Source organism: Chionomys nivalis, chromosome 7 (assembly GCF_950005125.1).
Source record: "Chionomys nivalis chromosome 7, mChiNiv1.1, whole genome shotgun sequence".
In the NCBI taxonomy this organism is placed as follows: Eukaryota; Metazoa; Chordata; class Mammalia; order Rodentia; family Cricetidae; genus Chionomys; species Chionomys nivalis.
Genome location: NC_080092.1, coordinates 94,171,115 through 94,186,395, shown reverse-complemented (window position 1 = coordinate 94,186,395; position 15,281 = coordinate 94,171,115). Strand labels below are relative to the sequence as shown.

At 52.4% G+C, this 15,281-nt stretch overlaps 1 protein-coding gene across 1 annotated transcript in view; it reads left to right on the top strand.

Moving 5' to 3' along the window:
* Sdk2 (sidekick cell adhesion molecule 2) overlaps nt 1-15,281 on the top strand; it is a 278,134-nt gene that overhangs the window by 253,081 nt on the left and 9,772 nt on the right. Inside the window, exons 38-44 of the mRNA XM_057775509.1 lie at nt 1,219-1,356; nt 4,255-4,416; nt 6,749-6,874; nt 11,168-11,332; nt 12,598-12,738; nt 13,009-13,147; nt 14,828-14,954. Coding sequence (XP_057631492.1) covers nt 1,219-1,356; nt 4,255-4,416; nt 6,749-6,874; nt 11,168-11,332; nt 12,598-12,738; nt 13,009-13,147; nt 14,828-14,954 — 998 coding nt within the window. The remainder of the gene's footprint in view (nt 1-1,218; nt 1,357-4,254; nt 4,417-6,748; nt 6,875-11,167; nt 11,333-12,597; nt 12,739-13,008; nt 13,148-14,827; nt 14,955-15,281) is intronic.

The window sequence follows — 15,281 nt, the reverse complement described above, 5'->3', positions numbered from 1 at the left end:
TTATATACGACAAGCATCCTCAGATTTTTGTTAGATCCAATTGACTATGGATACAGAAGGCAAAAGGACAGCCTTCTGCCTTTGCCCAACCAAAACCAGCTTTTCTAGCCCGATGCACCCCTTACTGTGGTTCCCACGATCCTTAAGGAAAGCAAGCTACTAGAGACAGTTCCTAACCAGAATCATCTCTGGGACAAGCCCCCACTCCAGGGGAGCCTTTCCTCCACTGGCTCCGCCAGCTCAGCCAGAGGCTGAACTTGGGTGTGCTAGCCTCCATCTGTCTGTCTGCCTGCCCATCTCAACGATGCTCAATATGAACCCCGGAGACACTAGAAGTTTCCGGAGCTGTAGCAGTAGAACAGAATGTCCTGTCCCATATCCTACCCCTGAGTGTGTTGGGGTGGGGGTGGGGGGCAGGAAAGGACCCTGAGTTCACCTCCCCCCTTCAAAGACAGCAGGGGAGATGAAGCCGGAAGCTGTTGAGATTAGTTCTGACTTGGAGGGAGGCAGCACTGGACAATAATAGCCTGGCCATCCACCCAACCAGCTTGGGATGCTGGGAGGAAAGGAATGCTTCCCGCCCCCCCCCTCCCACTGCCACACACCAGAATATTCCATCTCCGCGTTTTCAGAGTTCACCCCAGGGGTCTCAGTACAAGCAAACATCCCTTCCAGAGGATCTGACTGTCCTTGGCCTGGCTCCTCCTGACAGCGTGGTGTCTCTTTGACAAGCCCCTGCAGCCCAGGAATGAAAGGAAGGCCATGTCTCCGGAGTTCTGACGTCTTGTTTAGGGCCCACTTTGAGGCAGAGACACCCCCACCTTCTCCAGCAGGATTGCTGAAAGACACACCCCACGGTGCCAGGAAATGGTCTTGCCCCACAGTGACTCTTGAGGATGCAGTGGCTGGTCCCATGCTGCTAGCCAGGGCTTAGAGCCACATAGGAAAGAGGCCAGACTCCCCATCTTTAAGGAGGGCTTTTTTGTCCCAGGGCCGGGGCCTCTGATGCTAGACAGCTGAGTGCTAATGATGTCAAGGGAGGAGGAGAGAGGGTTCAAGGGCCTCAAGTGACCCTTTCTGCCTTCTTTTTGTGCCTCGCTTCACTCTCCTTTCCGGGCATGGACCCAAACTCTCCTGCTAGTTGCTTGGAGCCCAACCTGAGGCTTTGAACTTGCACAGAAAGAGAAAAACACAAGCCCTTTGCTGTCTCTCCAACAGCCCCCAGCGCCCCAGGCTCAGTCAAGTTCAGTGAGCTGACCACGACTTCAGTGAATGTGTCCTGGGAAGCCCCCGAGTTCCCCAACGGTCCTCTGGAGGGCTACAGGCTGGTGTATGAGCCCTGCACCCCCGTGGATGGTGAGTAGGAACCTCCCACATGGCCTGAACTCTCCCCTGTCTAGGGCTGACTTGCACCCAGAGATCATATCAAGATCACCACTCGGGAGTTAGAGGTGGGGACAGTCTTTCCTTCTTGTAGAAAGGGTGCTTCTGAGACAAAAGCCTCTGAGGACAAAGTCGAAGCAGCCACCTAAGGCACGCCATCTTCTGTGCTGGCAGAGGATGGACACTGGAGGGAGGAAGGGAAGGAAGAAGGGAGGGAGGGAGGGAGGGAGGGAGGGAGGGAGGGAGGGAGGGAGGGAGGGAATCCAGGCAAAATATAGTTGCCCCAAGATGGGACAGGACCCCAGAGAAAAGTCCTCTGATGTCCCTCTCATTCTATCCTGGCCCTCTTCCTAACCTCAGAGTTCTCAGCAGCTCCCCCATTGGAGGGTCGGAGGCCCCTTTAGAAATCGAGTCAAAGCCTGGGGAGCGTCCCCAGGAGGATGTGTGAGAGTGGCAGTTACTGACCCCTGACCCCTGCTCTGCACGCGCCGACTGTCCTAGTTCAGGCTTTCTTCAGACCGGTCCCTCGCAGTCTCTACCCTTCCCAGTTCCCCAACAGGATCCTGCTCCTCTTCTGGGGCTCTCAGGAGGAGCTGGACTGACAGTCCCGACAGCTGACATCCGGTACCCGCCAACTTTCTCACATAGCATAGCCCAATGCCAGCTATGCTATTCCCAATGTAGGAATGAGGAGGGGTGGGTGAGCAGAAGCCCCCAGAAGTCACTGTTTTATTCCCTGCCGTTATCGTAAGAGAACAAGGGACTTAGAAGAAAGGAAGGGACTAGGTTCCTCAGTGTCTGGGTCTACTTACAGCAAGGCATAGGGATGTGACTGCCTTAGAAGTGACACCCTGGTGGCAGGAAGTGACCACTTTTGTGGTCGCCTCCCCCTCACTCTCTCTGCCCAGCACTGGAACCTGGCAAGAACAAGGGGTGGAGCCTGAGAACATTAGGCAGCTAGCAGTTCTGGGTCAGTGGTGGGAACAATGGCCCTCAGTCTTTCTTGCCGTCACCTGGATGCCAGCTGCCTGTTCCACAGAGCAAAGCAGAAGCAAGGGAGAAGCAGGTCCTGGGGAGAGATGCAGTCAGGAGCAGGGCTAGGTCAGAGGTCAAGAAGACCAAATGCAGGGAACCTAGACAGGCCCCTGTCCCAGTGGCTTCTACCTGACCTGAGGACCTCCCACTGAGAAATGGATCACTTGGCCTCTTGTGATCCTGTTCCATCAGGGTTTAGACCACCTGGCTAAACTCCATCTCCCTATAGGTTTCTAACTTCTTTAATGGCCTAACTAGTAAGTAAGGGGCACCATCTAGCATGTGCCACAGCTCTGGAGCAGGCCAGCAGCACCCCATTTTCTTATAGATCTAGACCAGTAAAGGGTTTGCTCAGTGGTGTCTAAAGCAGTTGTTCAATAAATAAATAGGGGTTAGAGATAGGACTCCATTGGTAGAGGGCTTGCCTGGCATGCGCAAAGCCCTGGGTTCCATCCTCAGCACCACATAGACCAGCCACGCTGATCCATGCCTATAATTCCAGCGCTCAGGAGGTGGAGGCGGCAAGATTGGGTGTTCGAAGTCATCCTTAGCTATATAGCAAGTTTGAGATCAGTTTGAGCAACTAGAGACACTGTCTTAAAAGTAAGTAGGACTAGCCTGGAGGTAGTGGCACATGCCTTTAAATCAACACTGGGGAGGCAGAGGCAGGTGGATCTCTGTGAGTTTGAAGCCAGCCTGGTCAACAGAGTAAGTTCTAGGTCAGTCAGGACTACGCAGAGAAACACTGTCTCTAAATAAATAAATACACAATAGGGCCTGGAGATATGGCTTAGAAGTTCAGGGTACTGTCGGCTGTTCCAGAGGACCAATTCCCAAGCACCCACGTGGCAGGTCATTGCCATCTGTAACTCCACTTTCAGGGAACTCAGTGCCCTCTTTTGGCCTCCTCAGGCACCTGGCATGCAAATGGTATGCAGATATGCATGTGGGCAAATCATCCATACATGTAAGATATAAATTTTTTAAATTAAATAAAGTGCCTACTATGTGTTTGGTGCTCTTTCCCCATATGTGAGACTCCACATCCCTATTGGAGATGCTCCTGACACTTCAGCTGAGCTGTAAAATAAACTGAAGCCAGCTGGAGGCATAGCTAAAGGCACCAGGCCAACTCCAGGACACAAAGCCTGTCCCTCTGTGTGGTGACACCTTACACAATGAACCTTGGTCCTGACTCTCAGGGAGACTTTAGGCTTGGGAAGCCCAGAGCACACAGTACCGCCCTGTGAAAGCCCTCGTCCTGCCCTTGGCTGCCATGACCCGAGGTGCCAAAGCATCTCTACTTTTGCCCTAAAAGTCAAATGGTACAGATGATGGGGCTCCTGAAACTAGGTTCTCATTGGCCAAGAGGAAAGAGGGACCATAGGGTTAGTGCTGGGACTAGAGCTGGGGCTGGAATTGAGGTTGGAGGAGTCACTAGATGCCATCCAGCTCCAATTCTGGGGGTGTCTTCACAGAACTTCTCAACAACAGAGGATGCCTGGATTTCAAGTTCTATGAGATGTTGGGGTGGGGGTGAACTGAGGTGGGGCATAGAAGTGAGACAGGAGGGGGACTTTGTGGCTCTTCTGGACTGGGCAGACAGGACATAGCTTTTCCTCCTGGTACCTTAACCAGAGAGCCATCTTTTCCTGAGCTCACTTACAGAGCCCATGCTCCTGACACAGCATTGGCAGCATGTGGGCTTGAGTGACAGCTCAACCTATTTCAAAGGTTGGGGCCATAACTGTCACCTCTTCCCAGTAGCTGCCGGTGGCCTTAGTGGCCCTACTCTCGGCAGCGACTACAGCCCCTGCTCACAGTCCTTCCCCACAGGGGTCAGCAAGATTGTGACAGTGGATGTGAAGGGGAACAGCCCACTGTGGCTGAAGGTGAAGGACCTGGCCGAGGGCATGACCTACCGTTTTCGCATCAAAGCCAAGACCTTCACCTATGGGCCTGAGATAGAAGCCAACATCACCACGGGCCCTGGAGAAGGTAGGAGAGATGCCATGCCTCCCTATGCCCCGTGTCCTCAGCCCTCCTACTAGGAGGGGACCCGGAGCTCCAGAGCCAGAGCTGAAGACTGTGAAGCCGAGAGCTTACTCTTCTAACCCCTATCCTAAGGTCCCTCCCCCTCCCCCTCCTTCTTTCTTCCTTTCCCTGACTCCTCCTCCCTCCTTGCCCCTCCTCCTGACAATTCCACTCTCTTCCCCCATCCTGGGCTTGCTTATATCATCTAAGTCCTCAGGCTATTCCAGCCCCAAGCCTGGAGTGGCCCAGACCTCTCACCACCAGCAGGCCCAAACACACAGCCCAGGCTGCCCCAGGGTGGGCCTCACTATAGAGCCCTGGTTAGCCTGGTACTTATGATCCTCCTGCCTTGGCTGCCCAAGGGCTGGGTTTACAAGAGTGAACCCCCATGCCCATCCTGCTTTCATTGTCTTTCTTCTTCTTCTCTAACCTTCAGCCTCTGTCACCTCTGTTGTCACCTCTGTCCAGGAAGCAGGCTGCCTGGCAGGTGTCCAAGCCTCTGGGCTAGCTAGAAGCACCTCCCCATGCCTCCCCCTCCCCCCACCCCAGCAGGGGCTCTCAGAGCAGAGTGCAGAAGACTCACCCCTCAGCACTTGTCCAAATGTACACTCTCTGGGAGGATACAGAGGTTCTCATTGCCATGAGATGCAGGCATCTCCTCTGACCACCACCCTGGAGGTGGTAATTAACACCTCCAGTAACACTCCTCTTCACAGTCAGGCCAGTGTCTCCAACACCCAAGACCCCCTTTCCCAGCTGCCTTTATACCCAGAAGGCCACTTCGTACTTCCCTGTCAGCGCCCAACCCTCTGCTCCTCCCCTAATCACCTCTTTCACTGCCCCCACGACCTTTGTCTTGCTCCACCTTCAACCCAGAACCCTGGGGCAGTCAGAGTTTCGTCTCCACAGGCCCTGTCATGGCTTCAGGTTTTCCCATTCTGAACATGAAAACCACCTCTTAAGCAACCCTGCTGTTCCACCCCTCTCTTGAGGAAGCATCCAGCTGACCCACTTCCTTCAGAAGACCACCAGAAGGCCACCTCCTCCTTCCCCCTCCCTGCCCCATAGCCAGAAAACCCGCGGCCACCCTTCCTCAGCCCTGAGCGATGTCCTGTACAGAGTGAACAGCAAGGACTCTGAAGGCCACCACAACCTGAACCCCACTCTCAGGTCGTGTCTCCCCTCTGTGGGCTGCAGGCAGGATGCTCCTTAGAGAAGGAAGGGGGGAAGAAAATGAGACCCCCCCCAAAACTGCACCTTCAGGACCAGATATAGGGGCCTGGCGATGGGATATCCAGCTGTGTGAGGAGCCTCTGGTGTCCTGTCTGAGTTGACCAGCTCTCCTGGGCCCCAGAGGGCTTCAGTGGGATGCTGGACTCATCTCTCATCCCTTCGGGCAGCCAGAGGCCACTAGCCTGCACTCAAGCACACAGTGTTGCCTCAACCCCTGGGACTATGAGCATACAGAAAGCACCTACTGTGTGCTGTGCTCTAGGGATGGCGAACTCCATATCTAGTGGGAAACAGGCTCGGTGGGGACCACACGTGGCAGGAGTCACAAGGCAGGTACTAGGTTTATATTGGCACACTCCCAGGGAAGTAGTGGGGATACAGAATAGACAGATGCCTGGCCCAGTCCCGTGTCAATGCAACCTGCCTCCTGGGTCTTATTCTGCCTTCCTCCTCCAGCATCTCAGTATGCTAGACATATCTTTTCCTAAGTTCTCCTCTTTAGGCTTCCTAGGGCCTGAGTCTACTCTCTCCCCCACCTAACCTAACAGCACATGCACATGGGGCTAGGAGATTTCAAGTAAGAGACAGGGAAGGCATTATCCATGCCAGGGAAGGAGATGGTGGAGGGACCTTCAGCCCTGGGCATGTTCACCATCAGCTCATTCGCCTCTGCTGCTCGCCATGATTCCTCCTTTCAGGATTTTCTTCCACAAGGGCCCTCATGGATGGGTAAGATGAGGTACCCACCCCTGAAGGAGTCCATGAATGGATCACGTAATACGTTCTGGCTGGACTTCAATGCCTCAGCCCTCTGAATGATCATCACTTACACCCTACCTTGACCTGAGATTCGGAATGTGGGGTGTAGGGAAACAGGGCAGATGGTAGTCACACTCTGGTAGGCCTAGGCTGAGACACCCTTTTCAGATACAGGATTTGCGGGGGTCTTGGAGGCGCTGTGCCTAGAGCTGGTCTGGTTGCCCAGCCCCCTCCCACCAGCACAGGTTGTTGGAAAGCTATACTGGCTCCACGGACACCCTTACCCACTGTGGGGTGTTTGCAGGTGCCCCAGGACCACCAGGAGTACCAATCATCGTTCGGTACAGCTCAGCCATCGCCATCCACTGGTCCAGCGGAGACCCTGGCAAAGGACCCATCACACGCTATGTAATAGAGGCCAGGCCGTCAGGTATGCCCGCCCAGGCTAGGCTGTTCTCTCTCCACGGCCCGCTTCCTGCCTTCCTCCTGTTCTTAACCCTTGGACTTGTGTCTGTCCTCCATCTGTCAAAGCACGTGCGTTGTGAAGTTTAGCACCTTGTACAGACCAGTTAAAGTTGAAGATCATTCCAGGAGCCAGAGGAGGGGCTGGGGAAATGGTTTAATCAACCAGGTGTGTGGGCAACGAGGATCTGCATTCAGATCCCCAACGCCCATGTTAAAAAAAAGCCATACATGGTGGTGCCCACCTATAATTCCAGCACTGATCCGATGAAAATGCGAGGACCCCCGAGAGTCTGCTTGTCAGAACAGGCAAACTCTAGTTTCACTCTGTCTCAAAAAGCTACGGTAGAGAGCAATTAACAAAGACACTCAACACCCACCTCTGACCTCTACACAGAAGTGCACACACACATGCACACACAGACACAAGAGAAACTAGGAAAGCAAGGGTTTGGCTCATGCTGGTTAAATACCCATGTCCTACTTGTGACTAGCTCTTGTTGTTCTACCAACGTCTCCTGTCAAGCCTGAAATCCAATCACAAGAACTTCCGAAGCCATCAGAAGGAGAGCGGCTGATAAGTCACTCCTGAGGGGGACTGCTCTCCGCTCCTCTTTCACCCTCGCCCGTCCCTGCACCTGCTTCCCAGGCTCCATCTCCCTCTGTTGCTAGGTTTCCAAGCTAATCAGGGTGGCCCAAGTCAGCCAAGAGCTGCAGGCTTGCTCTTTGTATTCAGAGGATCTGTGCCTAGGTGATAGAAGAAAGATAAGTCTTTGTTGCCCAAATGAGAATTATAGTCAGAGGCAGAGGAACCTGGAACCTATCAGTAGTTGGCGTGTGTGTGTGTGTGTGTGTGTGTGTGTGTGTGTGTGTGTGTGTGTGTGTATGTGTGTGTGTGTGTGTGTGTGTGTGATGTTGGTACAAACGTGCATGCATGTGGAGACTGAGGTGAGCCTCAGGTGTAATTCCTCAGGTTCTATCCACCTTGTTTTACAAGGCAGGGCCTCTTCACTGGCCTGGAACTCACCCAATTAAGCTAAGGCTGGCTGCTCAGCAAGCCCCAGAGATCCTCCTGTCTCTGCCATGAGGTCACAGATGCTTACCACTGTACCCATGTCCCACTTTAAACAAAACAAAACAAAACCTGGGTTCTGCCCAGCATTCTGTTCTGTCTACTCCACCCACCTATGTTCTGACCTATCAGGCCAAGCAGTTTCTTTATTAATTAACCAATGAAAGCAACAGATAGATAGATGACCCTCCTCCATCACTAGGGATCGAACTCTGATCTTTATTTACACTTGCAGGGCAAGCAGTTCGCTGGCTGAGCTGTCTCCCCATCATACTTATGGAGAATTGAACCATCCCCACCACAGGCTTTCTATTCCTCAGGGTGGCTTGGTGCTCATCACCCCAATAACGAAGAGTAAATTACTCTGGGAGGTCCTGGAAGCCACCCCCACACCATTGCCCTTATCTTACACTAACCAGAGTAGCTAAGCATCTAGAGACCTCAGATCCACCGTATCACCCACGCCACAGGTGCCGCTGGCTCTCCCCCAACTCCAGATGGTCCCTCCCTGGACCTCCAGCACCGGCTGTTGCGTTGGCCCAGAGTTTTCCACATGCATCTCCTCACCAAGGCCTGTGCCTGCTTATTCTGCCCAAGCAGGCCCACCTGGTGCCAGGCTGTGGCATGTTGGCCCTGGAGCTCAGCTTGTTGATTTTCCAGTATTCCCTGGGAGGCCCAGCATCAGCCACTACCCTTCCAAGTTTGGGGGCTGTGACTTGGTGCACACCGGTGGAATGGAGGATAGACTGAGCCAGCACTCAGTGGCAGGCCAAGAAGGGCCAAAGTCGGCAGCTCCAGGGAGGGCAGGATGATTGGAAAGTGCAGAAGGGAGCCAAGGGGATGCTAGAACAACCCCTAAAACTGTTGGAAAGTGAGCTGCTTTTCAGAGATGGGTATCCCCCTCTGGGATGTCTGCCCCCTCTTTTATCCTCCCTCCATGCTAACAAGTTGAAATAGCCCTGGAGGCAGCAAAATACCCCTGCATTGCTGTGGGGGTGGTGGGGGTTTGTTGTTGTTTTTGTCTAGAGACAGGGTTTCTCTGTGTAGCCTTTGCAGTCTTGGAACTCGCTTTGTAGACCAAGCTGGCCTCGAACTCACAGAGATCCACCAGCCTCTGCCTCCCAAGTGCTGATATTAAAGGCATGCACCACCATGCCTGGCTGCTGCACTTCTTTCTACACAGACTAAACTAAACATACTAATTGCTTCAAGCCAGAGAGCTGCCAGGCAGAACAGAGCTGGGGGGAGTCACTCGGGGACTGACAGGCCTGTGTACTGCCCCCCCCACACACACACACACCAACACACACATATCTGCTGACCAGAGGACTAGAAGCCACTGAGGGACATTCCAGCAGCTTCTCTCACTGCCCAGACCCCATCCTTTGTTTGGGGGGGCGGGGGGCGGTAAATTAGGGGAGGTACAAACAGCAGGCAGGAGGCTCAGCTTTTAGAAGGCAGCACCTATTAGCAAACACCAGTTACACCCAGCACTTTCCTGGCCACCAGGAGGAAATTCAGTGCCAGGCTGAGTCAGGTAACTCAGTAGAAAATGCCAGGCTGCCGGCTACCCACGGTGGTGTGACCTTGGGAAAATAAGTTAAGCTCTGTGAGCCTTGGTTCTCTTATCTCTCAAACGGGAACAGCAGTTCCTACCTCCTGCCATTGCGGTAGGCTTGAGAATTTAAAACTCAACACCACCACCACCAGTTGGGTTGCCTTACACAGGAGCGTCAGCTTGGGGGCGTGGGACATCTTCATGGCTTACAGTAGTTACATGAGGAGCTGAACCCCAGTACATCTCAGGGAATGAAACGTTGACCTATGCACTGAGCTGCTGATAATACTATGACAAACCCTGGGGAAAGTCTGCAGTCCTTGGTTTAACACACACTGGGAAGGTGTCTGAGCTAAGTGCCATTTATAAAGAAACAAAGACAAGCCAGGCGTGATCCTGCCCTTGAGGATTTCACAGCCTGGGAGATTAAACAAAAAGACCATCGGGTAACTAGATGTGCTAGCACAAGAGAGGAGACTGAGGCAGGGGGAATGAAAGTGCCAGGTCTGCTTGGGCTACAAAATAAGACCCATTAAAATTAAAATAGTGTAGGTAATAACCAAGTAGATACTCAAAAGTACCAATGATGGGGTGAGGAGCATGGCCCAGTAGGCCAAGTGCTTGCTAGCCATGAATCCCTGGCACCCATGGAGAAACTGAGGTTGAATCTGGAACCTTGGTACTGGGAAATGGAGGCAAGCAGGGATCCCCATAGTCCATAACCAGCCAGTCTAGCCGATTGCTGAGTTCAAGATTTGATGACAGGCACTGTCTCAAAAGAAAAGGGGGAGAGAGAGTGATAGAAAGGAACCCAGACATGGTTTCACATGTTCAGGTGCAACACACGCATTATTTGGGCGAACTCACATCTAAACATAAATTTCCTTATGAGATATACTTTATACACTTAGCCCAAAATTAATTTTATGCACTATTTTAATACTTTGTGACGTAAAGTTTTATCGTGTGTGGTCTTTCCACTTGATTGTTACAGGTCTCAAAATGTTTCTGTCTGGGAACATTTGGGATTTTATTTTTATTCTTTTAGGTCTCACTGTACAGCCCAGGCTGGCCTCAAACTTGGAGTCCTCTTTTTCCTTGACCTCCAGACTGCTAAGATCATAGGCATGTCGCTTTTAGAGTTTAGCTTCTCAGATTAGGGTGCTCAGGCTGTATTGCTTTGATTGTTGGAGAATTTTTTGCACAATATGTTTTTTTTTTTTTTTAAAGATTTATTTATTTGTTATGTGTACAACATTCCTTCCATGTGTGCCTGAATGCCAGAAGGGGGCGCTGGGTCTCATTATAGATGGCTGTGAGCCACCATGTGGTTGCTGGGAATTGAACTCAGGACCTCTGGAAGAGCAGTCAGTGCTCTTAACCACTGAGCCATTTCTCCAGCCCCACAATATGTTTTTTTTACATGCTTTCAAATGTTTTAGTTTTAAAGAAAAGATTAAGAGATACCCCCTCCCGACATCCACAAGACTTCCTAAGAGTCAGGCTCAGTCTCAGTGTTGAGCCACTGACCAGATGGGACCTGCCCTCAGGGAGATGCAGCTAGAACCAGATGGCGTGGGGAGATCTGAGACTCCTCCACCTCACGGTGCCTCCTCTCTGTGCTCCTGCAGACGAGGGGCTCTGGGACATCCTCATCAAGGACATCCCCAAGGAGGTAACTTCCTACACCTTCAGCATGGACATCCTGAAGCCAGGCGTGAGCTACGACTTCCGGGTCATCGCAGTGAATGACTATGGCTTTGGCACCCCCAGCAGCCCTTCTCAGTCTGTGCCAGGTACCAGCCTTTAGGGTGACAGATCAGAGTCCTTGAAGAGCCTGATGACATGCTTGATGGTGGGGGCAGGGAGACAGACATCGGGCAGCGGAAGCATCAAGGTTGGCATTCAAATGGACTGTCAATCTCTCCCTCAGTCCCTCTAACTGTGAACTCTGGGTCCCAATCCTGATGTATCTCAGAGTTCCGAGGGAATGTGGACGCCATGGAATAGTCAAGTCACAAACTTTGTTTTCATGGAAACTGTTTCACCCCACTCCCAAAAGACAGCTCCCAGGTGGGCCATGGGCTAATCCTGGTGCCATCTGAGACCTCACTGAGTGGCACCCAGGTGGGCCGTGTTCACTGTCTCCCCTCCCCCTTTCTTTCATTCCTCTCATCTAGTTCAGCTCTGGGTCCACACAGGACACTAGGCCTCCACTTATGACCCTGGTCACTCACTGACCACTGGAATATGAAGGTAGAAATTCAACTCAAAATTGTGCTTCTGCTCTCTGGTGGGGCATTAGCAACCCAGCTCCTCTTTTCACCCACATACTTTCTCCTATGCTCAGATGACTGGCACCAAATTATAGAAAACAAAGAGTCTGAGACAAGAATAGAAGAACCATCTCCTCATTGGAAGTGACATGGATTAGGAGTTTCTGGGTACAGGAAGCAAATTACTAGGGGGCTTTGGTAGAAAGGGAGCCCTACCTGGCAGAGGCATTTAAAAAAAGCCCACATGTGATCTCTCTCCCAACTTCTCTAGCTTTCTGCCATCAGTAAAAAAAAAAAAAAGAAAGAAAAAGAAAAGAAAAGAAAAGAAAGAAAGAAAAAGAAAGGAAAGGAAGGAAGGAAGAAAAACTACAATTTTGAGGGTAGTTTTCCCAGACTTCCTGAATGCCAGAAAAGCACCCTTTCCTACACAAATTAGAGTCTGTCCATCAAGGTCTCTTTCCCCAAGGCAAGAGAGTGAAAAACAAAAGCAGCTAACATACTGCTATTCTTCCTTCCTGATCCCCTGACAGACATCACTAATCAATCCCAGCAGTATTCCTTAATAAATCCAAGGGATTCTTAATCAATTAAACCATAAAACTCTGCTCGAAACAGTCCTCCAGGCAAAACTTTGCCTACAGATCAAAGCTGGAATTCTGAGTGCACAGGTCCCATCTACCCATAACACCCATGAACAGTTGGTGGAACCCCAAATGAAACAGGAAAGTCTGTGGCAGGAGGATGTGGAGTACCCTGGTCCTGATGCTACCCTACCCCCGTTGCAGCCCAGAAAGCCAGCCCCTTCTATGAGGAATGGTGGTTCTTGGTCGTCATAGCCCTTGTGGGCCTCATCTTCATCCTGCTTCTGGTCTTCGTACTCATCATCCGAGGTCAGAGCAAGAAGTACTCCAAGAAGACAGACTCAGGTGACCCAGCCTGCACCCCCTAATGGCAGACTTGACTCTTGGGGGTCTCCTTCCCATTGGTTGGGGGGGGGGGGTAGGTCTCTTTCCTGGCTATGCATCTTCTCAGGTGGAACAGCCAGGAATTCCTCCACACAACCTCCAGCTCTAATCTGGGTCTTGATGCTAACAAGCATGAAAAAAGAGCATGCGGGCTAAGTGAGAGAATGGAGCTGGAAAGGAATAGCCATGTTGTCTGATGGGTACCAATCCCCACCACCACCCCATCCTTAGGAGGCAATACCAAGTCAGGAGCCCTTGGTCATGGGGAGATGCTGAGCTTGGATGAAAGCAGTTTTCCCGCTCTGGAGCTCAACAACCGGCGGCTGTCCGTAAAGAACTCTTTCTGCAGGAAGAATGGCTTGTACACCAGGTACTGTCCATCTGTCTGTGCGTGTGGGGGCAGAGGACAGAAGCTTGAGGGCCTCTTGTGCCAGCTGGGGAGGAGCATGGAACATGCAATGCCCGCTTGGCCTTCCAGGTCCAGGAAAATAGCATCCGAGCTTCAGAGCTGCCAATGGCCAGCAGAAGGTCATGAAGGACCCCAGCAGCACCCCCAGGGGTCTGTGTTAGTCCCACCAAACCTAGCCACAGCTTAGGGAATGTTAGAAAATCCACGAGGAGGTGGGTGGGTACTAACAGTTTTGCTGATGGCTGCAGAATGCAGAAGCATACAGCCTTGTGGAAGCCAGCTTACAATTGTTCGGAGTCAGTTGCACTAGTAACTGGCCTTAGAGATGGCCGTTATACCCCAGAGATGAACTGGACTCAGCTGAAGCACCCAGTGGGAGGTACCATTGTTGCTTATGCTTTGCTTAGCAAGGGAAGAATAAAACCTTCTTCCCTGAGCTTGACTTACTCCTGTTTGAGGGTGTCCTCCTGCCACCGTCTTTCAGCCTCTGGAAACAGCCTGGAAAGGCCTTGGGGTATTGCTCATCAGGCAAAGAACTTGCCTGCCATGCATGAAGCCCTGGCTTTGGTCCCTAACACTGGAAACTAGATGTGCTGGCCCATACCTGTGATCCTGGCAGGTACTTGGGAGGCAGAGCCACAAGGATCAGAACTTGAAGGGCATCCCTAAATTCCATAAAGTTTGAGGCCAGCCTGCATTGCATCTGACCCTTTCTCAAAAGCCCAAAACAATGAAAAAAGTAGAGGCTCTTGGTGGGAGCCAACTTCCACTCCTGACTTCTTCATGACTCCAGTCTCTCCTGGACTTGCTTCCCTGGAGCCGTCAGGCTGCCCCTTTGCAAGGGCAGGGATTGTTCCTGAGGCCCGCCTGCTCCTCTGATAGGATCCAGGCAGTTGTATGCTTCCAGAAGCTCAAAGGAGGTTGGGGCCACAACCAGAGGGACTCCTGTTTCCAGCCTCAGCCATATTGACATTCACAGCTCACTGGAGGCAGCAGGCTGGGAGAGGCGGGGCAGCTTCTTGAGGGAATTTCACAAAGCCCTTTCTGTCTCCTCTTGAAGGGGTAAGCCAAGGGGGCGGAGGGAAGGCTGAGGGCAAGCGGGCAGGCTCTCATCCCGCCAATCCAGCCTTCCAAAGAAAGAGGCATTTGAAGCTGTGGTTAAACTCACCCAAGGCCAGCATGGCTACCACAGCCCCACTGAGCAAGCTCCTGAGCCTGCCACAGGGAACAAGGGGGCATTTTACCCACGGCCACACCTCCCCTTGTCCCCTTGCCTCTCCTACTCATAGGACACACACATGGAGGTTCACATGTTCCTGTGCCCCCATGGGAATGAGAAAAATCTTGTTTTCACCAGACCAGACCTAAATTGAACCTGAACTGCTCTCACAGTGATGCTGTGTGTGCCTGGGCACACAGACACACATACCGTTTGCCCTGTATGATCAAGAACATAAGTGTGGCATCCTTTTCTCTCCCTCCTCTTCCTCCAAGCCTCTCTCTGTAGTGCCTGGGCTGACACAGAGTTTGTTACAGGGAGGAGGAACCCAGGACGGAGGGGCTTGTAGCCTGTGTTCCTCGCCTGTGTTCCTCCAGACCTGTCTGAGGCCACCTCTCTGCCTCATTCCCTTCTCTCCATAGGTCCCCTCCCAGGCCCAGTCCAGGCAGCTTACACTATTCTGATGAAGATGTCACCAAGTACAATGACCTCATCCCAGCCGAGAGCAGCAGCCTGACAGAGAAACCCTCGGAAATCTCCGACTCCCAGGTGAGGGGCACAAGGGTTCAGTCGGTGACCGGACAGGTAGTGTGGCTGCTACCAAGTGGGGATGAAGGGATGAACAGTGTCTCATCCCACAGCCAACCTTCCTCCGTCCCTCCTTCCCTCCCTCTTCCTCCCCCTCCTTCCCTCTCTCCTCCCCTCCCTTTCTTCTTTGGCTAGTGCTATAAAGACCAAAGGGCCTGGAGAAGCTCTCCAGAAGTCATTTATAGGTCAGTCACCACCACTTCCTGTTTGCCCCAGCGTGGTCACCTGAGACCTGAGAGCCTGGTCTCCCACACTCGCCAAACTCCCTCCCCCGCCCCCCCCCCCTTG